The sequence below is a fragment of the Manis javanica genome, chromosome 14, assembly GCF_040802235.1.
Source record: "Manis javanica isolate MJ-LG chromosome 14, MJ_LKY, whole genome shotgun sequence".
In the NCBI taxonomy this organism is placed as follows: Eukaryota; Metazoa; Chordata; class Mammalia; order Pholidota; family Manidae; genus Manis; species Manis javanica.
Window position 1 is genome coordinate 53556454 of NC_133169.1, and position 27476 is coordinate 53583929.

General features: G+C 36.6%; 1 protein-coding gene across 1 annotated transcript in view; it reads right to left on the bottom strand.

The window, feature by feature from the left end:
- Window positions 1-27476, bottom strand: part of ADAMTS19 (ADAM metallopeptidase with thrombospondin type 1 motif 19) — a 224049-nt gene that overhangs the window by 48896 nt on the left and 147677 nt on the right. The window contains exons 11-15 of the mRNA XM_037007335.2: window positions 26482-26583; window positions 21060-21190; window positions 19938-20110; window positions 13866-13993; window positions 3439-3559 (exon numbers count right to left, since the gene is read on the bottom strand). Of these exons, the coding sequence (XP_036863230.2) occupies window positions 3439-3559; window positions 13866-13993; window positions 19938-20110; window positions 21060-21190; window positions 26482-26583 (655 nt within the window). The remainder of the gene's footprint in view (window positions 1-3438; window positions 3560-13865; window positions 13994-19937; window positions 20111-21059; window positions 21191-26481; window positions 26584-27476) is intronic.

A 27476-nucleotide genomic window follows, 5' to 3' on the forward strand; every position in this document is an offset into this window, starting at 1 on the left:
GCTCAGCAGTAAGTCAGAGATTTGCAGTACATTAGGACAATACTTATATGTAGAGTAATTCTCCACTATTCAACTGGAATGGCTCGGAAGACGGGTTACAGAAGGCTGAGTTTACAGAAGAAAGAAAGGAAGAAAAATATTAAACAAAGACATTTGAAGAGAGATAGCCGATGACCACAGGCCTAGATATTTTTCAACAAACAGGCCACTTAGCACAATTGAAAATGTACATTTTTTTAAAGAAGTGAGTGTAAGAGTGGCTACTGCCAAGTTTAGCAGCTGGAATAAAGCCTGTAATGTCAATGTTGTAAATTTGATCCTCATGTTGGACAGTTTACTAGGTACACAGGAACAATCTGTTTTGTAATCAGAGATCCCATTTTTCATCAGACATCCTAAAATGCCAATAGCAATCATTATCTCTATGTGGGTGATAATGATGAATGTACATTTTGAACAACTGCTATGTGATAGCCAATATTATAGGTAATTGCCAAAGATTGTTACATAGTACCATAATGATAACATGAAAGGGAGATATTATGTTCCTCATTTAGTGTATGAGAAAATAAAGGTAGAGGAAAAAACGCTTTTTCCAAGATGGCATTGCCAGTAGTAACTGACCAAAAATTTGAACTCAGATCTGATTCTACCATGCACTTCCTGCTGTGACCTGCTGCCCCTATTTTATACAATAGAATACACAACCCTATGGTCTCCTGTTGTGGCAAACATACAGACAAATGTCTAAGAAAATGCATCCCTTATTCAGGATCTGTATCATCATCTCTTAAACTAAGAATAACACATTTTATGCCCATTTTCTTCTTTGTGTATACTGATAACTATATAGTTCCAAAACTGGCCAAATACACAATTTACCTTTAAAGACTCATTAAAAAGTTCTCCCCTTGCTAGGCAAGTTACAATGAAAGACAAGATAAAAATGTACTACAAGAGAAAAAAGAGGGGTTCCTCTTCAGTTTATTTTTTAGCATCAACAAAAATGATTAAGCAAATGAAAAATAGAGCACAGAGACTGAAAACACCTACATGAGACTGCACATATGTTATACACACAATATATACAGTGCATATAGCCAGGTGGATCAAAGAAGGGTGCAATTCCTTCAAGAAATGAGGAAGCCCAAAAACTCTAAGGATAAAACCACCTCAAGAGAAATGAATACAACATTCCTGAAGTCACAAGTTTATGAAGCCCATAATATAATTAAGGACTCGTACAGATTTTCATTTTCTAACGTTCTTAATACTATAATGTTACATTATTAATTAAATTAATACATTTTAATGGCTTGCACACTATATTGGTCATGGGGAATATGGTGCTGAACAAAAATAGCTATGATATTTTCCCTCACTGAAATTAGAGTTAGTGGGGAAGGAGTGTAAAATCACAAATGTGATTAGAGCTACACTATGTGGATAAAAATACGGTAAAGGTCACTAAACTAGCTGTTGGTGATAGGAGGTGGAGGCTATTTGGGGAACACTTCACTGAAGAAGTGACATTTGAATTGCGATCTAAATATCTAGAAATTAACCAGGTGAATCTAAGAGGAAGCTAATAGGAAGATATTTTAAAATGTAAGGTGCTAAACAGCATGGTTGGTTTAAGCATCTGTAAGAAATTTGGTGGCTGCAGTTAGGAGAAGCAAAGGTCCTCTGATGGGAGATGATGCTGGAGAGACAGGCAGGGGTTAACACCATGCAGGACCTTTGGTCTAAGTGAAGACTTCTAGTCTCTTCCCTGTGGACAATGTGAAACTAGCATAGAGTTGTAAGGAAGAAAGCAACAATACTCATCTCTGACAGTCCCAATATCTTAGTCCTCTCAGACATTTTCCAAATAACATGCCATTAATATAACATACCTACAACAACAAATGAATAAAAGTAGAAATTAAAGTGCAATAAAAACAAAGGGGGTCTGAAGCAGGAACCTGAAGGTAAATATATCCATATAACCACAGTCAGAAGGAAAAGCACCTGATTATTTTTAAACTGAAAAATAAAGTGTTATTAGAATTAAACAAAGATATCAGTACCAAACGTGCATCAGTCGTCTTCAGTGAACTGTGCCCATGCATTTAAAATAGCTGTGCAAGAACATTCTTCAAAAATTCTAGTATCTTTAAATCTCTTTGGTCTTTCAGACTTTATTTGAACTTCTGCACTAGAAAAGCTTGTATCACAATCAGGCTGCAAAGCTTATTATAATTGTACTTTTTAGTTGAAAGTCCAGGAGCCTGTTACAGCTAAAAGTTACTTTTCTAAATGAGTTCCAGCAGATTTTGACTTTAGGACTCATCACCTTTTTCACAGCTTTGGAGACTGAGATTTTGATCTGCAATTTCCCCCAGGCCTTGGTTATTTTTAGGCTTCAAAATCTTCAAACTCACTTCTCTTTTATTCTTCTGGAGCTTAGCAAAAGGTTATATTCAACTTTAAAGGCTGTGTCTAATTTTCTTCTCTGAAAGACTCTTTTATCTAGAAAGAACTGTTTTCTTGATTGTTCAAACATACATAGCTTGTTCTCAGCACTAAAATGAATGCAAATTTTAGTCTTAGATTTTTTGGTATTTGAACAAGAAAGGAATTTAAAATAGGAAAAAGTTGATATGTGTAAGAAAAGCATACTAATGATGATGACAATATAATCATAAATACTAAGATAGTTCAATAGATAGAAGTTGAGGCCCCACTAATGGAAACAGAGTTAGAGGACTTGAGTATAGAGGATTTTCTGTATATAAAGCATATTTGTGGGTCATACTTCAGTACAGATAATATAACTCTTTATTGTGGATCACTTCATTACTAATCATTTCATCCTCATATCCCCTGACTATTAGTATTTATAAATGAGGGAACACAAGAATAGAGAATGACTTCCCATTATTAATACATCTGGAATATTATCCCACATGTGACTCCCCCTGTTATTGTTTCCACTATGCTATATTGCTACAGATTCTCTTTCCAAAAATGTATTTCCTTCAAATTAAGTAAAAACTGTAAGAAAAAATAAAGAAAATGGAAAGTTGAAAATCCCAAAGCTAAAATACTCCCAATAGTTGCTTCAGGCTGTTACAAATCATTATTCTCTGTTAGACATCAGGCTTTGTATTGGGGAAAAAGGTCTGTAGAAACCTGATAACATTAGCCAATGCAAATTAGATTATTCCCTTGCTGCTCCAACTTATTAAATGACTCAATATTTTCATTACTGGAAAATGAACTTGTTAGAATTTCTGACTCATACCACATATATTGTATGTCATCATGAAAAATTATTCAATACCCATTACAAAAGTCTGCAACAGAATCAACTGTGATCTCTAAATCAACTTCAATGTAATCTTTGTCCCCAAAGACTGTTCAGATTATTAATTTTGAAAAATTAAAAATAATTACCTGCTCCTCTGGTGTGATTAAAATCTCCTTTAATGATTTTGCATGATTTTCCATTGCCATTACATACACCACAATGATCTTCCCTTGCAAGAGACCCTAGTAAGCCATCACAGCCAACTTTCTGCAACAAGAGAATGACAGTACATCATAAAGTAACTCTTTTCTTTCTTTCTCTTTTTTAACCATTAATTTAGGAGAAACCTCATCTCTACATACAAGTCATATTTAATTGACAAACTAGTAAAATATCATATTTTCTGGTACAAATGAATACAGTAAGCTTATGTTAAATATCACCTGTAAAGGAACAGTGATAGTGATGAGAGTATTTTTCTTAAATTAAGAATTAAATGATATGCCAAAGCAATTTAGAAAAATATTGAGGCAAATGTAACTTAAATAAGTCCTCAAAGGAAACCATATTTCTATTAAATATAATAAATTTATTCAATATAGAACAGATATACCTCATTACACTGATGGCCTCACTTCTAAAGGGGTTACAAAGTGAAGGATGAATAATAAATGTTAACTTTATGAAAATCAAATGTAAATGTTTATTTTCTCTACAGTTCATGAATAAACTTTTATCCCCACCTTCTTTGGCATCTAGCACGTGACTGTAAGAACAGATTACAAACCATGGCTGCTAGAAGAACATATGAACAGAGGAATTATTTTTATGTGCTCCCTGAAGATTTATGTTCATATAAATCTTGTGAGATTAAATCATTTATTCTAATGATTAGTGTTGGTCTCCTGTTGATGTTCAGAAAATATGATATTTTGCAAAATTGTGCATACTCCAAAGGGCAGAATTTAATGTCACTACTGTCAGAAATAAATGTAGGTTTATACAATTGTCCTTAATTAAGAAGGAGCTATAAGAATGGGTGATGATACATCCATTTATAACAAACTACAATCCTTTTAAAGGAATTTAAATAAAACAGAAACAAAGACAGGATCTTTATCTGTGGTTGGGGTTGGTGTGTTGGGATGGGGAAGGAAGATTAAAATGCAGCTATAGGATGACTATCCTGAGAAAGCAGAAATCACATTAAATCTGCATTGCCCGGCATCCTTTCCTTTTGTCAAGGGGGGTTGTATCCATGTCCAGAGGTAGACAGACAACGCGATAATGGAGAACTCTGATCAACAAATCGAAGCTTACTCAGACAGAAATAAAGAGAATGTCTCTAGGTGAAAGAGGTGGTCACCACAGGAAATTCCCAAATACAACAAGAGTAAGAGAAGAGTACACTAAGCAGGAACCATGAAAAGACCTAGGAGTCCAGGGTGAGGAAAAAAATATCCCCTTCATTTATAAATGAGCAAAAGAAGTAGAGCTTAGAGTGGGTTTGAAATGATAAAAGCACCTTTACTGCTCTATCCCCAGATTCCAAATATTGTAAACTTAGATTGTTTCTGGGCAAATATCATAAACCCAAAAATAGTAGTCAAATGATTGAATAAATTAGTGCCTCACAGTTTCTTAGTTTTTTCTAAGTCTCATACCTGGGATATTATGACAAATTTGTAAACCTAAAATAAATCCATGACAGACATTATGCCATGGCTCAATGATCATGTATTATTAAGATGAGCTTCAAAGATTTTGCATTTTGTAATTGGTACTCTCAAGTATCCACATTTATTAAAATATGCTCACAGAACTCCAAAAGTTGAGGATGAACAACTTTGAAAAGGTAATGCCATTTAGCTGGTGGCAGGGACCTGAGATACAGCTGGCCTGCTGGAGATGGAGGGATACCATGATAATGCACAGGGGCGCTACCGCTATCCTTTTCTGTGACAGAAACATCACAGTGCCAAATTGGAAAACCAGAATAAAGCTGTCTGTTTTCAGTCATGCTTCTTACACCACTCGCCAAGTTTAGAAATCTACATTCAGCTTTGGTGCTATGTATTTTGAGATAAAACAAAACACTCTAGCCAAATCCAATACATCGAGGGCGTCAAAGAAAAAAAAAAAAGGAGCATGTTTTTAATTATGTTGAAAGACTGAATGAAACTTCTGACTGAAAACACAAAACCTACTTGAAGTATTGAGTCAGAAGTCACAATCCATTTCATAGAACTTAAATGTAATTGTAATCATCAGGTTTCACATAACACTTATGCAGAATTTTTGTAGGTATTGCTGTAATTTTAATGTCTAGCTAGGGACTCTGAAAATATCTGGCTCACACAATACTGGTAAGTGAAAAGCATAGCAATTTAAGCTATTGTACTTGGCATATACAGTTGGGAAAATAATTTTTTTGAACAGTGAATTCATTGAAGATGCATACTAATCTGGCAGATTTACATATAATGACAAAATAAAATTAAAAACTTTAACTGCACAACATACAGATCCAATAACAAAATATGTATTGGTAAATATCTGCAATGATTTTTTTTTTTTACAGACAAAAAAGTTACATTTTAGGTTACTGCCATATTCTATTAAAGAATAAAGGAAATTAGTATGTAATTATAAGACTGTTCCTTATGCCAATGGTATTACATGACTCTCTGCTTTCAGCTTTTTAGCATGCTGGCAAAATATAGAATCTTAGAACTGGCAAAGTATTTATTTCCATTTTGTTTCCAAGTTTTTACCCAGAAGTTCATAGACGTCTATTGGACCACAGATTGACCCATCTATAGCTTGTAATTATTTCCAAATTTAGGTGTGTGTCTGTGTGTGTGTGTGTATGTGTGTGTGTGTGTGTGTGTGTGGCCAGGTGTGCATTTTTCTTGGGAAAAAAATTAAACTTTAATCAAATTCTCAGAAGTGGATTGCACAAAAAAGTCAACACCCATTGGTCTAAAAGCTTCATTTTACAGTAACAGTCGCATACGTATTTTTCCAAGAACACAGACTCCCAGTGGTGGTCAGAGATTCAGTGCTGTTCCACTCAGGTAACTTTTATAATGAAAGGACTTATTCCCCTCGGATGCCTGCAATTTTATCAGTTGGTGGCTCTCAGCCATCAGCCCTTTCCAGAAATTGCCTAGCCTGGAGGAAACCGCAGTCCCTTCCCAAGGTCACATGCCCTTCCTGGCAGTATGCCTCCAGACACGAGCAGATACTGGTCTTACCTGTTCTCTCACCCCAAATGTGGACAAAACCCCATGGGGTCAGCTGAGTCTTACAAAGCACCACAGTCCAGCCTCTCCCTGGGCTTAGTCCTGCCTTCTTCCTCTCCCTGCATAAATATCAATCATGAAAACTCCTGTATTAAATATCTTCCAGGAGAAGCCAATTGGAGATAATGGCAGAGCAGTAACTAGCAATTTCTAAGACTGGTCTTTGACCCTTCCACTCGGTTGGTCATACCATCTTTAACAGAACTTCTACTTTTCTAAAGATCAATAAAGAGGAACACATAAATGCATGTAGGAGGTGGATATTCTTTATAAAAAGGAAGAGAAAGGCAAACTAAATGTTTAAGTGTGATAAAAAAGTGAATATAGATTTCAAAATCAGTTGATTCAAGTATGTTCAAAGTATTTCAATATTAAGTGAGCAGGATTAAAGATGGCAGCATGAGAGGTGAGACAGAGGCCTCCTCCCAAAACCACATATAACATGAAAATATAGTTAATACAACTAATCCTGAAAGGGCAACAGGAAAGAAGGCTGCACCAGACTGCATACACCTGGAGAAAAGAGCAGACCTCATGAAACAGGGTAATGTACCAAAGACATGATCTGGTAGGACACAAGGCCTTCCCCCACCCCAGCTCACCAGTGGGAGGAAGAGAAACAGAATCGGGAAGGGGTGGAAGCCTAGGACTGATGAACACCCAGCCCTGGAGATCTGCTCTGGGAGCATGAACCTATATTGCATGGTTCTCTGGAGATTAGTGGGCTTGAAAAGGTAAGACAGGCGGAATACTTGGAGAGACTGAGTTTCCACCCACTTTTGGAAAGCGGATCCATATCCGGCTGCTCCAGGACAAAAGAAAGGCAGGCAGTCTGAGAGACTTCCTAACAGCAAGGGGGCTGCTAAAAGGTCAAGGACTGCACAGAGCTTGCTACTCAGGAGAAAGGATAGGTGGACAACATTGTCCAGGCACACTCTGCCCAGGAGGTTAGGAACTTTCAGGAGCTTTAGGCCCTCCATCCACCTGGCTGGCTATGCAGGTCCGACAACCCTGCCATGATACACAGCCAGCTGCACCTTCCTCCTGGCTGGCCAGCACTGGCTCGCAAACTGGCAGCCCCTGCCTTGGTGTCAGGCCAGCCAGAAGGAGGCCCCACCTATGGCAGCCACAAACACAAAGCACAGAGGCTTACACCTGTGAGCTTGGCCCACTGGTTCTGGCAGTGGAAACAGGCCCTACAGCCAGGAAGCAGGAAACAGCTCTTTCCTCCCCCCAGGCACCAGCACTGCTCCCCTGTGACCCCCGACATCGCTCCAGAGACTGAGCAGCTCCAGAAAGTAGAGCTTCTGGGCACTAGAGGGCGTGACATACAAATATGAAACATCAAAGGAACCTGGTTCAAACCCAAATTCCACAAACACCAGAAAAAGGGTCAAGTGAAACCAAAGTCATCAATCTTCCTGAAAGAGATTTCAAAATAAAAATCATAAACATGCTCACAGAGGTATAGAAAAATATTCAAGAACTCAGGGATGAATTGAGGGCAGAGATTCAATCATTAAGGAATTCAATATCTGAAATGAAACATACAATGGAGGTATTTAAAAGCAGATTAGATGTAGTAGAGGAGAGAGTAAGTGTAATAGAAATTAGAGAAGAGGACTACAAAGAAGCTGAGGCAGAGAGAGAAAAAAGGATCTCTAGGAATGAAAGAATATTGAGAGAGCTGTGTGACTAATCCAAAAGGAACAATATTCACATTATAGGGGTACCAGAAGAAGAAGAGAGAGAAAAAGGGATAGAAAGTGTCTTTGAGGAGGTAATTGTTAAAAATTTTCCCAATCTGGCCATTGAGGTGTACAGATCTTCCAAGACAAAGGACCCAAGGAAGACAACACCAAGACATATAATTAAAATGGCAAAGATCAAGGATAAGAACAGACTTTTAAGAGCAGCCAGAGAGAGGAAAAAGATCATCTGCAAAGGAAAACCCATCAGGCTATAATCAGACTTCTCAAACAGAAACCTTACAGGCCAGAAGGGCATGATATATTTGGTGCAATGAAACAGAAGGGCCTCGAACCAAGAATATTCTACCTGGCAAGATTATCATTTAAATTTGAAGAAGAGATTAAATAATTTCCAGATAAGCAGAAGCTGAGAGAATTTAACTCCCATAAACCATCTCTACAGTGTATTTTGGAGGGACTGCTATAGATAGAAGTGTTCCTAAGGCTAAATAGCTGTCACCAGAGGAAATAAAACCACAGTAAAGAAAGTAGAACTAATTGCTAAGCAGATGCAAAATCAAATCAACTACCCCCAAAGTCAGTCAAGGGATAGACAAAGAGTACAGGAAACCTAACATATAAAGAATGGAGGAGGAAAAAAAAAAGAACCTTCAGACTGTGTCTAAATCTTCAAGAACTCAGGAACAAATTAAGGATGGAGATTCAATCATTAAGAAATTCAATATCTGAAATGAAACATACAATAGAGGGATTTAAAAGCAGATTAGATATACTAGAGGAGACAGTAAATGGAATGGAAATTAGAGAAGAGGACTACAAAGAAGCTGAGGCAGTAATAGGATACTAAGTGAGTTAAATTAGACTGTTAGATAGTAAGGGCACTATCCTTGAACCTTTGTTAACCACAAATGTAAAGCTTGCAATGGCAATAAGTACATAGCTATCGATAAACACCCTAAATGTAAATGGTCTGAATGCACCAATCAAAAGACAAAGAGTCACTGAATAGATAAAAAAATAAGACCCATCTATATGCTACCTACAAGAGACTCACTTCAAACCCAGAGACATACACAGACTGAAAGTGAAGGGATGGAAAAAGATTTCATGCAACTAACAGGGAGAAAAAAGCAGGAGCTGCAGTACTTGTATTAGACAAAATAGACTTCAAAACAAAGAAAGTAACAAGAGACAAAGAAGGACATTACATAAAGTTAAAGGGGTTAAATCCAACAAGAGGATATAACCATTATAAATATCTACCCAACACAGGTGCACCTACATATGTGAAACAAATATTAATAGAATTAAAGGGGGAAATAGAATGCAATGCATTCATTTTAGGAGACCTTAACACACCATATACTCCAAAGGACAGATCAACCAGAGAGAAAATAAGTAAGGAAACAAAGGCACTTAACAACACATTATAACAAATGGACCTAACAGACATCTACAGAGAGCTCCACCCAAAAGCAACAAGATACACATTCTTCTCAAGTACACATGGAACATTTTCAAGAATAGATCATATGTAAGGCCACAAAAAGAGCCTCAGTAAATTCAAAAAGACTGAAATCGTACCAACCATCTTCTCAGACCACAAAGGTATGAAACTAGAAATAAATATTGCAAAGAAAAAAAAAAGCCCACAAACACATGGAGGCTTAACAAAATGCTCATAAATAATCAATGGATCAATGACCAAATAAAAACAGAGATTAAGCAATATATGGAGACAAATGACAATAGTTCAACACCACAAAATTTGTGGGAAGCAGCAAAGGCCATGCTAAGGGGGAAGTCTATTGCAGTATAGGCCTACTTCAGAAAAGAAGAACAATCCCTAATGAACAGTCTAAACTCACAGTTTATGAAACTAGAAAAAGAAGAACAAATGAGGTCCAAAATCAGAAGAAGCAGGGACATAATAAAATTAGAGCATAAATAAAAAAAATAGAGAATAATAAAACAATAGAAGGAATCAATGAAAGCAAGAGCTGATTCTTCAAGTAAATAAATAAAATAGATAAACCCCAAGCTAGACTTATCAAGAAAAAAAGAGTGTACACATATAAACAGAATCAGAAATGAGAAAGGAAAATCACTATGGGCACAACAGAAATATAAAGAATTATTAGAGAATATTATGAAACAGAAAATCTGAACAGACTAATGACCAGCAATGAAATCGAACTGGTAATCAAAAACTACCTAGGAACAAAATCCCTGGACCAGATGGCTTCTCTGCTTACTTTTATCAAACACTTAGTGAAGACCTAATACCCATCCTCCTTAAAGAAAGAGTAGAAGAAGAGGGAATACTTTCAAACTCATTCATGAGGCCAGCATCACTCTAATACCAAAACCAGGCAAAGACACCACAAAAAAAAGAAAATTACAGACCAATATCCCTGATGAACATAAATGCAAAAAGAATACTCAACAAAGTATTAGCAAACTGAATTCAAAAATACATCAAAAAGATCACCCATCATGATCAAGTGGGATTTATTCTAGTGATGCAAGGATGGTACAATATTAAAAAATCCATCAACATCATCTACTATATCAATAAAAAGAAGGACAAAACCACATGATCATCTCTACAGATGCCGAAAAAGCATTTGATAAAATTCAACATCCATTCATGATAAAAACTCTCAACAAAATGAGTATAGAGGGAAAGTACCTTAACATAATAAGGGCCATATATATGACAAGCCCACAGTCAACATCATACTTAACAGCGAGAAGCTGAAAGCTTTTCCTTTAAGTTCAGGAATAAGACAAGGATGCCCATTCTCCCCACTTTTATTCAACATAGTACTGGAGATCCTAGTCACAGAAATCTGACAACACAAAGATATAAAGATATAAAAGGCATCCAAATTGGCAAGGAGAAGTTAAACTGTCACTGTTTGCAGATGACATGATATTGTACATAAAAAACCCTAAAGAATCCACTCCAAAACTATTAGATCTAATGTCTAAATTCAGCAAAGTTGCAGGATATAAAATTAATACACAGAAATCTGTTGCATTCCTATAAACTAATGATGAACTAGCAGAAAGAGAAACCAGGAAAACAATTCCATTCACAATTGCATCAAAAAGAATAAAATACCTAGGAATAAACCTAACCAAGGAAGTGAAAGACCTATACCCTGAAAACTACAAGACACTCATGAGAGAAATTAAAGAAGATACCAATAAATGGAAACACATCCCATGCTCACAAGTAGGAAGAATAAATATTGTCAAAATGGCCATCCTCAGGGAAGGCAGTACAACACAGGGAAGACAAGTAGTGATTCTATAGCATCTTACTATGCTGATGGACAGTGACTGTAATGGGGTATGCGGTGGGGACTTGATAATGGGGGGAGTCTAATAACCATAATGTTGCTCATGTAATTGTACATTAATGATACCAAAAAAAATGGCCATCCTGCCTAAAGAAATCTGCATATTCAATGCAATCCCTATCAAAATACTGACAGCATTCTTCAATGAACTAGAGCAAATAGTTCTAAAATTCACATGGAACCACAAAAGACTCTGAATAGCCAAAGCAATCCTGAGAAGGAAGAATAAAGCAGGGGGGATTATGCTCCCCAACTTCAATCTGTACTACAAAGCCACAGTAATCAAGACAATTTAGTACTGGTGCAAGAACAGACCCATGGACCAATGCAACAGACTAGAGAGCCCTGATTTAAACCCAAGCATATATGGTTAATTAATATATGATAAAGAAGCCATGGACATACAATGGGGAAGTGACAGCCTCTTCGACAACTGGTGTTGGCAAAACTGGATAGCTACATGAAAGAGAATGAAACTGGATTATTGTCTAACCCCATACACAAAAGTAAACTCGAAATGGATCAAAGGCCTGAATATAAGTCATGAAACCATAAAACTTTTAGAAGAAAACATAGGCAAAAATTCTTGAATATAAACATGAGCACTTTTTCCTGAATGCATCTCCTTGGGCAAGGGAAACAAAAGCAAAAATGAACAAATGGTCCTACGTCAAGTTAAAAAGCTTCTGTACAGCAAAGGACACCATCAATAGAACAAAAAGGCATCCTACGGTATGGGAGAATATATTTGTAAATGACATATCTAACAAAGGGTTATTAACATCCAAAATATATACAGAACTCACATGTCTCAACACCTGAAAAGCAAACATCCCTATTAAAAAAAATGGGTAGAGTAGCTGAACAGACACTTCTTCAAAGAAATTCTGATGGCCAACAGGGACATGAAAAGATGTTCCACATCACTAATCATCAGAGAAATGCAAACTAAAACTACAAAGAGATATCACCTCACATCAGTCAGAATGGCCAGCATCAAAAAGACTAAGAACAACAAATGCTGGTGAAGATGTGGATCAAGGGGAACCCTCCTACACTGCTGATGGGAATGTAAATTAGTTCAACCATTGTGGAAAGCAATACGGAGGTTCCTCAAAAAACTAAAAATAGAAATACCATTTGGCCAAGGATTTCCACTCCTAGGAATTTACCCAAAGAATACACGTTATCAGATTCAAAAAGACATGCACCCCCCATGTTTATTGCAGTACTATTTACAATACCCAAATATGGAAGCAACCGAAGTGTCCGTCATAAAGAAGAGGTGGTATATATACACAATAGAATACTATTCAGCTATAATAAAGGAACAAATCCTACCATTTGCAACAACATTGATAGAGCTAGAGGGTATTATGCTCAGTGAAATAAGTCAGGCAGAGAAAGACAAATACCAAATGATTTCCCTCATTTGTGGAGTACAACAACAAAACTGAAGGAACAAAACAGCAGCAGACTCAGAACTCCAAGAAGGGACTAATGGTTACCAAAGGGAAGGGGTAGGGGAGGGTGGATAGGGAGGGAGAGAGAAGGGGATTGAGAGGTATTATGATTAGTACACATGGTGTGTGTGGGGTCACGTGGAAGACAGTTTAGCACAGAGAAGACAAGTAGGGACTCTGTGGCATCTTACTACACTGATGGACAGTGACTACAATATGGTACAGGGGGTGGGGACTTGATAGTAAGGGTGAATGTAGTAACCACATTGTTTTTCTTGTGAAACCTTCATAAGAGTATATATCATGATACCTTAACAAAAAAAAATATTAAGTAAGCAATAAGACTAGGTTTTTGCCACATGGCTCAGCCTTGGACAGAAAAAACAGAAAGCTGAGTGCTTGAAATTTTGGTCTGGAATGACTGGACACAGAAATGCCTGAAATGGTGCAATTCCAGACCTGTGATATGTGCATCACAGAAGAAAAATCTCAGATTCTGTCAGCAAGTAACAGATCTTATAGATTATGTAGTCCAAACCCTTGATTATACAAGATGAGGAAGTGGAGTTTCAAAGTAGATCAGACCTAAAGAAGATCTCAGCTGAGTCAGGACTACATCCACATCCTTTGAACCTTCATGCAGAGCTTTCCACCTACTGTGCAGCTGTTCAAGGATCCCAAAACGTTTCCTTAGTTGATACCTTCTCCCTTTTGGAATGTCTTACCTGACACCTGCCATTTGCACAGATATCTAATCCCTGGTAGCCACAGGAAGTTCCATCCATCACTTTTTCTGATAGAAGAATAGGCTGTTCTTTTCCAACAGGAGAGCAAAACAAGGCACATGGTTTTTCTACACACAGAGTGGATAAAAAGAAATGAGCAAAAGTTACTTCATAAACATTATTTTATCACAAGCTTGATTTTCAGAGTAAAACATATAATTCGAGGTTAATTGAGTAATGAAATATTAGAATAGATAATACTAGGGAGTTATTGTGAGTAGAAGGTGAGATGATACCTGGGGGAAAAAAATAAGTGTTCCATGAATATTAATCTTCTTCTTAAGAAATACAACTGCAAATTATTTTCAAAACGTATCACCTAATATTTTTGGCACTAAAACTCTACCACACATAAACCAGGTATTCTTCCTGAAAAATATTTTGCACACCCCCATTTTTCACTCATATCTTTTGGAACAAACTCCCCTTTATCTTAAGTACATATCAGAATTCTGCCAAGTTAAGATGTATTTTATCCATGAAGCCTTTCTTGACATTTCAGTTCTAAACGCCACTGCACTAATTTTCAACCCTATGCATTTTGCATTTTCTTACTGAAAAGATTCCTAGAGGGAGAAAGATGAACTAAGATGAGCATCTCCTCTAAGATTTTCCAATATGAGAACGTTTCGAAATGCAATTCAGTCCCATGAGAACATCCACTGGAATGCGCAATTGCTGAAGTGCTAGTTAAGCTCAATCCCTTTTATCGTTCCTCAGAAAGCATGTCAGTATATATGATATCTAGGTTGAGAACCACTATTCTAAGGAAAGAACATCTCTCTCTCTGTGGGCAAAATTGCAATTATTTCCAGAATCTCTTGCCTGACTTTATTGCATCTCATCTCCATATCAGTAGGTGTTTCCAAGGGATGGAGAGAAGTAGTCCATTTCCATATCAGTAAGTAATTACAAGGGTGAGCAGGGCATGTCTGGACTGGAGAGGTTGGGTGGGGCCCCTTCTACTGCAGCCAGGTCATGAGCGACACGGGGGAGCAGTAGTGGACAACTGCTTGTAAGAAATAAATGGGTTTCTCCCACTTTATTCTCCCTTTGATTTTGGTTTCAAAGGTATTTTGCCCTGGGATTTCCATCCCCAAGAGCTACACTCTCTTTCTCTCTCTCTCTCTCTTTTTTTTTGCTTTCTGATAAATGACCCTGCTATTTTGAAGAATTCTTGAATGGCTGGCTATCTTCTCCAGTGCTTCACTAAGCAATAATGGAAGATGGTTAAAGTTAAAACACTTGCCTGCTGGGCTCAGTGAGTGGCAAAATATTTTGAAAGTGCTGTTTCTATTTGTAAGCATCCTACAGAGGAGCTGTAGTATTTGGTAACACCAGCAGTAGAATTATTCAAATCTGCAACTTCAGAGACATTTCTATGCTACGTTAGTACTCTATTGGCTTGACACCAGTCAGGCTCTTTACTGTTTATTAAGCTCATATAAATAGAATGGAAAATAGTTTATAGTCTCTGACACTGATCTTCGCTTTTGTCTTCGGTAAAGTTCCACGTATGCTGATGGGATTCTATAAATACCAAATAACAGCCAGAGGCATGGAAGAGGGTATCAGTTTGCAAAGAGAAGACAGACAGTTAAATGAGCCTTCAGAATTGAACATTTCAAACAGTTTTCACATGTGGCTTCTGAATACTGCTCTGAACAATTCTGGGGACTTGGAACATGGCCTTTCATGTGCATGGTTTTGAAATTTTCCTTTAAGATGCCATTATAAGCTGCAATAAAGCATCTCAGTGTGCTCTCACACCTCAAACTAGGTTATGTTTATTCAGTGACTGCCCGCTATGTTAAATATTTGGACTTAAAAACCACTGCTGTAATTGTAACACTTTGAAAGCAGTGTGTGTGTATATATGTACATATATATATACATATGTATATATGTATATATATATGTATATATATAATTCTCTTTTTGGAGTTTTCATTGAAGAGAGGAACAAATGAGATATATGACTAATGCTAGAAAAGTCAGTCTAGAAAATTCCCTTCACATTCTAAGCAAGAATTCAGATAAAAATCTTCGGATTTCTCCTCTACAACACATTGTCGATTCACTGTGCTTAGTTTAGCTTTATAGATGACATAAACATTTGATACCAATTTTCCTTCCTGGAAATATACCCTTGAGATGGTGGCATTATAGTGATCCATGTAACATGCTAGTACTTGGCAGGCAGGCTATGTCTTGATTTAAGAGAACAATCCTTTCCAAGATATGCATTAAACATGCATTTCAGCCAAATTTCAGCACAGTGGATGCAAAATACCTGAATGTTAAAGCCAGGTGTCTTTTTTCTCTAAAAATAAAAGCTCACCACTGCACTGATACCCTATATTTAATTCTCCCTGCCACAGATTCACATATTACATAAGAAAAACAGAAATAGCCATTTGTATTTTAAGCGGTCATGGTATTAAGACTTGGGATTTTTTAAAGAACTGTATATTCCAATTTCTTCCACAGTACCATAGTATACGATGATTATTGTTGTGTTTTTTATTCATCATGAAGACTAATGGGTTTGACTGATATGTGTTATAAAATTATTAAAAAAAGCTAATCTGCTAATTATATAAATATCTATTATAGATCATTCTGACAATAAATATCATCATGTGTTAGCAGTTTCTTTAATTGTGAGTAATTTCCAACAGCTTTAGTATTTAAACTGAACCCCATCTGATTCTGATTTTTTTTTTAGTCTGGAAGGAACCTACATTTTATCTCTTATTTCACATATGAGTAAATCAGTTTCAAATGAATTGAATATTATCAAATCGCACAGCCAGTTAGAGGCAGAGACAGGATTAACCTTCAAATGGTCAGATGATGATTTGCATGATTAGAAGTCTTACTGATTCTATTTTTACAATAAAAAGACATTGCTCTTCTATTCGAATTAACAAATATTCATCAGAAACCCAGAAACAGAGGGAATACAGACACATTAAAATCTGCTACAACATTGCACCGGGAAGGGGCACACACCCAATTTGGAGAATCAGGGGGATTTTTTTTTTTCCTAGACATTTGACATAAACCGAGTCCAAAGAAATCAGTAGGAGTTTTCAATGTAAATAAATGGGGAGAGAGAGATCAAAGCTTCAGAAATCAAAGGTATTTATGCCAAGAAACTAGCATGTTTACAGGCCCAGAAATAAGAGAGCACGATGTATATGAGGGAGTTAATGGAATTCAGCCTGGCTGCACTGGAGATAACAGAGGGAACGAAGGAAATGAGGCAAGAGCAGTTAAAGGGGGACACAAAATGGCCTTATAACCAGGTAATAAAGCTCGAGACTGGTTCTCAGAGCAATGGGACTCATGGGCTCATGCTCAATCAGGGAGCAGACCAAGGATGGTCATGTTGTGCACGTTATGTTAGGCACTTGGGTCTGTACCTGAAGAGTCAGGGGAAGCCTCTGAAGTGCTTTAGGTGGGAGGCTGAGAGTGTATCTACATTTCATATAAAGATCTCTAAGCTGTCCTATGAAGAGTGAATTGAGGCAAGAGAAGAGTGGAAGCAGAGAGGCTGCTTTGGAGCCCCTAGCGTAGGCCAAGGGAGAGAATCTGGGACCTGGAAGTTCGAATCGGGAGAGCGGAGAGGGAGCGGACAGAGATTCCGGAGGTAAAGTAGGTAAGGCATGGTGATGGGCTAACACTAAGATGGAAATGTTAAGAATGGCATACATCGCTAGCTTGTGCAACTGGAAAGCTGGTACAACCCTCAGTGAGACAGGAGACACCCAAGAGGGTCAGAAGAGACATGGACTGGAAGGGTTATGATCATGACTTCAGTCTTAAACTTGCAGATATCCAAGTAGAAATATCAAGTAGAAAATCGTACATAGAAGTTTGGAACTCAAAGGAAAAATGTGGCTGAAGACATAAATTCATGAGTTATTTGCATATTTGAACTCATGGGAATAGATAATAGATGAGGTTACCTAAGAAGAAAATGCAGAGTGAAAACTTAAGCCTCAGGGACAGGACGGAGGAGAGGCACACCCCAGGAAGAGAGAGGGGAAGGCAAGGCGGTGCTGTGCTATGGAAATAAAGACACATGAGTGTCTCAGGAACCAAGTGTGGCTACTCATTAGAAGGTATTTGAAAGGATAAGTAGGAAGGGCCCTGGAAACCATTCATTAGACTGAATTTCCATGAAAGTTCTTGTTGACATTCGTGAGATTTGTGTTGGTTGAATCCAGCTTGAAAGTAAAGAAACAAGGAGCTGGAAAACAGACAGCTCTTTGGAGAAATATCTATGAGGGGCAAGAGGGTGAGTGTACCAGTCCGAGGTGGCTGTATGTTTTCAGGAAGGTTTGTGTTTTTTACTGGAGGTGTCCTAAATATGTTTAAAAATGAATGTGAAAGATCACAGCAACCAGATTAAACACACAGGAGAAACCAGGGACAATCCGTAAGCCACCTGAAAGAGGGAAGATGGGGATGGACACCAGGCCACAGTTGGGGAGACTGGCTTTGGGATGGAAGAACCAAAATTTTGCTGCATAGTTGAAGGCAGATGGAATACCGGCAGATACACTTAGGCTTATGTATTTGTTAGCAAAAAAATGAGGAGGTAATCATTTGATGGCTACTGCCCCTAGACCCCCATTACGTAGATGAACAATTTTCCCTATTGTTTGGCTGGTTCCATTAGTGCTCACATGCTCATGGTTATACCGAGAGAATAGTTTTGTCAGATGGGTGCACTGAAATCGAAAAACAATGGAATTCAGGCTAGTGTCACGAGGGTTGCTGAAATGGTGGAAGGCACAGTCCAAACTGACCAAGTGCAGGAAAGGAAAGGAGAGACTAGGGGCGTGATGGTCAGTTAAGTCACAGAATTCACCACCACGTTTGCTTGCTGTAACTCAAACCCGAGCCCACTGCTCACTGGCAAGAATGATCATTCTTAAGTAACAAGGCAGCATATCATTTTCTTAAAATTCTTCATCTGAAATAATGAAAGATTTAAAGAAAGATGCAAAAATAGAGCAGAGAGGTTTCATATACCTTTCTCCCAGTTTTCCCCAAGGGTTACCCCTGGGTAGCCGTAGTACAGCAGCAAACCCAGGAACCTGGCTTGGCACATGGAGGTCAAGAGTTCTATGCTGTTTCATCGCACGTGGAGATTTTTAAACCACCACTACCATCAATATACTAAACTATTCTATCAGCACACAGTTCTCCCTCATGCTACCCTTTATAGTTATAAAGCTACCCATTCCTCTCCCCACCACCTTCCCTGACTCCTGGTGACCATGAATCTCTCCGTGTTACATGTCTATAGTTTTGTCATTTCAAGAATGTCATGAAGATGGAGTTATCCAATATGTGACCTTCTATGATGTGCTCTTTTCAATCAGCATAATGCTCCAAAACCCACCAAGTCATTGCACAGATCAACAGTCTGTTCCTTTTATTGCTGCATAATACCCCACGGTATTATGAAGGGATATACTTCAGCATGGCTGACTATTTAGCTACTAGAACCTTTCTGGTTGTTTCCAGTTTTTGGCTATTAAAAAAAAAAAAAACTGCTATGAACAGGATTTCTTTATGGTCACAAATTTTCAATTTTCTGGGATAATTGCCCAGGCCTGTGTTTTCTAAATTGTATCGTAAGTATATACTTAGTTACTTAAGAAACTGCCAAGCTGTTTTTCAGAGTGGCTGTACCCTTTTACATTCCTACCAGCAATGACAAATCCAGTTCCTGCACTTCCTCACCAGCATTTTGGACTGTCACTCTTCTTTATTTTAGTTCATCTAACTGGTGTGTAATAATAACTCTATATTTTTTACACATGTTTTTTTAGTCAGTGCTTGTGGTTGTTGTATGTCAATAAAGTTTAGAAAAAATAAAGCTCTAAAATAGCTGATATACAGTCTGTAAAATAACATTTACTATTATTGTGAAGCACCTTGCAAATCCAGAGGTCTACTTGAATAAGATGGGGGTGAGCCGGTTGGCCATACCTTCATCCAGGACAGCTTGCCACTGAAGTACATGCTTTGGGTACGAAGTTCTAACACTATAGGCCTGACATTGCCAGTCTCTGAATCCAGGCAAACCTGCAGGACAAGGTGGATTCTCACATATTCTGTATTGTTTTCTGGGACCATTACAATCCCTTGCTTCAGAACCTAGCCTAGAAAAGATAGTACAAATAATCAATTTTATCTTTTTTTAAAAAATATTTGTTACTCATTAAAAAAATGAAAAGGTATTAAATTAATAAGGTTAAATCCTTTATAGAAAATCTACTTTGGAAAATGTGGGCACACTAAGTGACTGGTGATAGTAGGGAATCTATATGTTTATTTTTTTTTAAACTTCTTTTTTCCAATTCTTGATGAATTTAACTTCCAAAATACATGAGAAAATAAAAGCCAACTTGCCCTGGAAGTGATACAGAACAGTAAAGGGCAGAGGCTGGGGGCAAAATAGAAAGCCTGCAATTCCCACAAAAGAGTCTAATTCTAAGAATTATTAAGGAGATGCTTCTAATGTTTTCATATACATTCTTTTAAATTGCTTGTGAAGGAGTTGGGACACTGAGACCACACCAAGAGTTAAAGCATAAGCTGTAATGACTTTCTCACAGAGCTTTCTAGGCTTTCCTAGAACCACTCTAGGAGTGATGGGGTTGAGCAAGCTGATCTTATAAGGCTCTCTGTCTGTACATGTGCTTAGCATGTTCTCATTTGTCATCACTCCTGGCTTCTACTGACATTCATTTTGTTTCCCTTCCCTCCTTTTCTGAGGTCCTAGCATCTTCCTGCTCTTCTCACAGTTCCTTTAAGTGTTGACTGACTGTTAATGCATATCTCCCTGCTCACTTAAGCACATTTGATTTGATTACTCAAGAAATTACCCCGTGCAGCATTTATTTGTTCTCAGAAGAGGTGGTCTTATTTTCTTCTCAACAGGGAGTTTTTATGCAAAATAGATAACTGGAGGGACTTTTCTGTTTTCCAATGTGCAGTAGGGTTTCAAGGGCCTCTTTTGCTTTCCAACATAATTTATCAGTAAAACCTTTGCATTTCAAAAATGAGGGAGAAAAATGCCCTCCCCCAGTGCAGGAACTGTGCGTTTACCCAGGACATTTGCGCTCTCGACTGCTGATCCCAGAACTGCAGGTCCGGCTACAGGGGCTCCACGTGCTCCACTCTCCGGTCACATGTCCAGGTGCTGGGGTCCTGCTGGTACATTCTCCAGCCTTACACCACTATTCCAAAAGTTATGTCTTAGGTGAACAAATCAGGGCACAATGGAAAATCATTCACTGGCTTATAGAGTCACTGGAATTGCAATTACTTCAGGTCTACTGGAGCCCCAAACATGGGGAATTGAAAAAGAACAAAAATAAGTTGGTGCTTGCTTATTGTCAAGGTCATATAAGGGTCACTTCTCCCAGGCCTCATGTCAGGTCATACAGTCTTTTCATGCAAACAGCACACATAATTTGTACTGTAGCCCTGAGAATTCAGTACTAGGATGGAGATGGAATTTGGGGCTGAACAGGCTGGGAGAAAAACTAACATGTTCTAAGACACCTCATGATTTAAAAGGGAAGGGTAAAGAAAGACAGTCAAATATAAGAATGGAAAAATAAGATTTAAATGTCCTTCTAGGGTGAACCAGAAAACTTAGGAATTTTGATTTGAAATGTCAGTGATTCAGGGTACTCTCATTCCTTATTATAAGAACATCATTGACTTAATTTTAGCACTTTTCTTTATACCTTTTTTATTTTTTCTGAAAGAGCTCCCATCAAATTTAAGCATTAACATTACAGCAAATTTTCTTTTGAAAGCTGTTTTATTCAAAAGATGTGGGCAATGAGATGCTTTGAGATGCTTGCATTTTACTCCAATTATACACACTTTCTGCCTAGTAGCTACGAATGACACCCATATAAGGAGAGAAAGGAGTGTGCTCATTCTTTCTCATCTTTTCCACTAACTTTAAACTAAAGCAGCAAAAGAGGATATTTCCTTGGTCACTGAGGAAGGGTTGCCAGAATTTGGTGGGAGAATACAAATTCTCCTTATTCCTGGAAAATCAGAAGTATGATGGTCACTGCAAACATGTTAAAGTTAAAAATTAATTGAACAAAATCATGTTAAGAATAATAAGATTAGCAAAATTTAGATTAGTGATTGTATAATAACGGGGGTGTTGAACAAGTTGATCCTACTAGCTGTAAATCATTTTCTACACTTAATGACAACATGATTTCTAAGGGATTTAAGGAAATAAAAGAAACATTCTTATCCTCAGGTTTCATATTTCAAAATGTGAACAATAATCATGTTTACCTAACAGACTTTTTGCAGGGCTTGAATGAAGCACTAAATACAGGCATAGCCCATACTAAGGATTCAATAAGTGTTAACAATAATAATAGTAGTAGTAGTAGTAGTAATAAATTATATGTATCATGTTATTAATAAGCTTCCAGAAATCTAACCAAAATTCTATTCATTCTGATTTTATTGACCTTTAAAATTGATTTTGAGAAATATTTTTAATTTACTAGAAGTATTTAGAAAAGTATGCTATAGAGTTCTATATTGATATACTAAGGTTGTCTGAAATGAACTGAGATTTTGTATGAAGAGTTAGTCTGAAATCTGAAAAGTGGGGAAAAGAGCCAGCACAAACTTTTAAGCAACTTACTGGTTTTAAGAATTTAACAATGTTATGCCACTCATGGAAAAAAAAAAATCCAATGTGCAAGCTGTCCAAACTTAAAATGGCCAATTGTTTTGGCCTACTTGAAGGGTGTTTATTTTTCTCAGAGTGCATATCATAGCTCCTTGTCCATTTAGCAGCAAGCTGGAATAGAAGGGTTGGGCTACAGTTCACAGTAGACTAAAAATATTCTGGGAAAGACCAGGATCTTGACTTGCACATTGCTTAAATTAGACCACATCTGGCAGATGAAGAGAAATGGAAACAGATAGGCAAGCCAAATTTGCATATAAAAATCAGTGAAGTTTAAAGAAAGCACAGCAAAGCACTTATAGCTCATCACCTTAGAGATAATCACACCTGTGGATGAAACTTGCTGTGTTTCAACACTGAGGAACCATTTAATGTCCTATTGGGTAATGCTTTTCTTAAATTTTCTAGCAGCATATTTTGTTTAATTTTTAATTTTTAGCCTCAGAAAAGATATTGCATGGTTTTAAAAACTCAAAATTTTCCTATCTCCTCATTTATGAAAATGCTAAAGGAATATTTCTGAGACAGTAAAAAACAGTTGACTGTATTTCTATTCTCTCAAATTTCATGTGGGTATGTTTAGGAAGTTCAAGAAAACAACTAGTTGGAAGAGGTGAAGATGTCATAGGAAGCATTATATTCCAATCAAATCTTGTGCATACTCCGTTGGAAGACAGAAGGGGAAAGAAGGCAATAAATTCTACATACGCAAATTTGTGATTGCAAGGGTGTTACAGTCTTTATTTTTTCAATAAAGAATGATGATGGTAACTTCAAGAATCTCAATTTAGTAAAGTAAATGACTAAAATATATTATGTAGCATCCTTCAAGATGAATCTGAAATTCTAGTAAATTGCTTTTAACTTTTATTTTCCCTCCTCCAATTCCTAGCAAATATTTTAACTAAAAAGCATATACTTCTTGTTTTTTTTTTACCAAATCATTCATCAACTCTTTAACTTCTGTGAAATGTAAATGTAAACACAGATGATAGCATTATAAAGAAGAAAGGAGAAGGAAAAACAGGGTGCTTTTATATGGAAAATGCTGTGTATAATCAGATAAATCCCTACTTTCACAATCATTTCAATTTTAAAAATCTGTAGACATCTTCTCAGACTTAATTATATACTCTTAGATGAACTAGTTATACAGCTAGATTAACGTCCCTAAAGAGTAACACATTACAAACTTCTCAGCTTTGTTTCTTGGTTTGGAATGTACCAAGCTAGGAGTGTTCAGTGCAAGGTTGAAAGCGTTCAAATATTTTAGCACTACAGCACTCAAATGCCAAGTACTGAAAGCTGTTTTCATGATGGCTCCTACAACAGCTGGAACAGATGGATGTCTGAAGCCTGAGGAACTGAGAAGTTCATTAGTTATTTCAATCGACAAAGTATTACAAAACAACTGAAAGAATATCATTAGCATGATTATAGGGATATAAAATGTTTTAGTTCTGATGAGCAATTACAATTTTGATTGCTGAAAGATAAGGTTATTTTAGAGACCTCAAGAATGCAAATTTTTCACAAATATCGGAAGAAACAAATAGAAAAACAGGATACCAGATTATTAAAGTGAAGCTATTTTGTTATTAAAGAACTAAGTAAGACAAATGGGTTGTGTGATTTTTGAATATGGCTGACTCTTACTGCTTCTGATTTTAGGGATGAAAATTATTGCTGATACAGTTTTATGATTCAAGCAATAAATTACTCAGCATAATACCATGAGGCTTGCCTAATTTCCACACAATATTGTACTTCTGTGTATAATATTAACAAATAAAATCAACCCAAATTCTGACTTTCCATATAAGCTTAAAGAAAAACACTTGGCACAGTAAACAACTGACATATTTCACTGAAATTTGCTATCAAGGAACTGTTTTCTTATTGATTGTATCTAATGATAAAACATTTCTAGTCTTCATTTTTTTTTTGAGAGGGCATCTCTCATATTTATTGATCAAATGGTTGTTAACAACAATAAAATTCTGTATAGGAGACTCAATGCACAATCATTAATCAACCCCAAGCCTAATTCTCAACAGTCTCCAATCTTCTGAAGCGTAATGAACAAGTTCTTACATGGTGAACAAGTTCTTACATAGTGAATAAGTTCTTACATGGTGAAGTGCAAGGGCAGTCATATCACAGAAACTTTCGGTTTTGATCACGCATCATGAACTATAAACAATCGAGTCAGATATGATTATTCGTTTGATTTTTATACTTGATTTATATGTGAATCCCACATTTCTCCCTTATTATTATTATTATTATTATTTTAATAAAATGCTGAAGTGGTAGGTAGATGCAAGATAAAGGTAGAAAACATAGTTTAGTGCTGTAAGAGGGCATTGTTCTTTTTTAATGAAACAAATTATATCAGTAATGAATGACTACACACTTATATCAAACAATCCAGAAATGTCTGGGAGAAAAGTTATATTCACTCTCACGTTTGGTTGCTTTACTCCTATTCATCAATTCCACTTTCTTCCCAAGAGCTAACTAACTATACAAAGTGCAGTTTGGAGTTCATATCCTAAAACTACTTTGTGTGTTTAAAATGTATACTTTGTGTATGTGCTCACATCCCTATACAAACTGCATTTTTTCTTAAATTTCAAATGGTATCATAAAGTATCAATTTTTCTGACATGCCTATGTAGTAACTAGTCTTGTAGATCTTCTCATGTTAGTACTTATGTATCTACCTATTTGTTTTAACAGCTACACTGTAACCATTCCTCAGATGAGGAAGAACAATAAAGTGAATGTTTCAATTGTTTATTTCTTATCATTGCAAATTGCACCCTTACATAAGCATTTCATGTGTGCATGTGACTCTGTGTACACGTGTGTAAGTAGTTCCTTAGGTCAAAATTCCAGAAGTGGAATTGCTAGATTTCAATTTTGTCCATTTTTTTCAAATCAATGTGTGTTTAAATTCTACATAACCTGATTTTTTTTTACCAAGTAATTCACCCCAAGTAATCTTTATGTTGTTGCTTCTTTTCAAATATAATAAATATTCATTTTCTTCAGAAGCAAAGTTTCTTATATCTAATGAGTAGAGTGATAAGTGTTCCACATTTCCTTAATTGAGTAAAAATTAGAAAATTATGTGCAGTATTGAACTGTTATCTTTTGATTAAATTGACTATGATTGTAAGTTTATGTGAGATCTAGCTCCTTTATATTCTTGAAAAGAAATGTTTCAACAATTATTTTATATGGAAAAATACAGTAGTAATTTCCCATAACCTTATCATGCACATTAAATGACTAAGCCAAATATTTACTCGTCCCCAAAATATCAATTAGAAATTTTACTTATGCTTGAAATGGACATAGTAAACGGCTCTCCCGAGACAATATTTTATCCCTGGAAGGATTTATCAGCTCCGAGTTTTACTATTTATGCTATTATTAGTGATTAATTTATATACGGTTCAATTTAAATAGTAAAACACTACAAATTCTTTTGTTAAAGTGTATAAACACGTATCTGACTCAGCATTCTTATAATCAACAATAAAAAAGAACTGTATTGACATTAAAAAAATCATGGATTTGAAAAAACAAAAGTTAAAATTTAAAAATAAATGACATGCTGAAATGGTTATAGATACTAAATGTACTCCACTAGTGCTAAGAGGGCTACGTAAGTTACAGGCAGAAGACAATGTCCTGCCAGGAGAAATGGCAGGAGAAGATGCGAGTTTCTTAAGTTCCATTTGCTATTGCTATGAGCTGTAAGCAACACAGATGACTTACCTTCCCGGTATCACAGTCAGTCCCGTCCATTGGCGGATCTAGTTTGGTTCTGCATTCTTTCTCTCCTTCTACCTTGCACCACAACCCTGTGCAAATAACATGCTGAAAACAAGGGCACAATAAGCTAATAAGGGGAAGGTAGCACATTTTTGAGGCTAAGTCAACAGTCTGTGAGAAAGCTATTTTGATGGAACACAAATTATCTGAAGAAAAAGAAACCTTGGGAACTTTTAGTAGTGAACTTACATTGAAACAGCGCATGATTCATTTAAAGTGATGAGGAGATTGATACATGAAAATAGAAAGCCTGGCTAATACGTTGAAATATATTTAAATTTCTGTCCATGACACAGATGTGATTATGCAAGATTAAGTAGCTACAAAAGAAACATGCAAACTAAAAAGCATTATTTGTACCATTGTATGTACCAAGCTGGAGAACTAAAGTGATGCATTTGTGGTATGAATTTAATGGCTCCTATCTGAAAACCTGTCCTTACTTATGCTCTCTGCTTTATGCTTAAACCCCATGGTTAGTACTTCATTATTTCATCATGTAGTCTTGTCCTGTACAATACAGAGATTCTTTGTAAACTGTTATCAGTTATTTTACTTCCATATGAATGAGTTCTACAGCTCTAGAATACAAGGAACTTTTTCTAGGGCCAAGTTAAAGGGAATAAAATATATGTATCTGGGATAAAGCAGCAGAGAAATAGCAACACGAAAGAAAAGAACTCTAAGGAAATGCAAAAGGGAAACCTGTGAGAAACCTGAGCCACAACGATTGTGGCTAGCTTACAGACACAAAGGCATAACTGCTACATTCTTAAAGAGGTTGTCTCTGTAAGACGGTTGAAGCTTTTTAGACACAAGCATATTGTTAACAAATTGCATAGAAATATGAAACCCATGGGGGTATTTACAGGTGATTAGAGTAATCTATAGTGAGATGATTATATTACTGCCTATCCAGGTATGTGGGGAATAGAGTG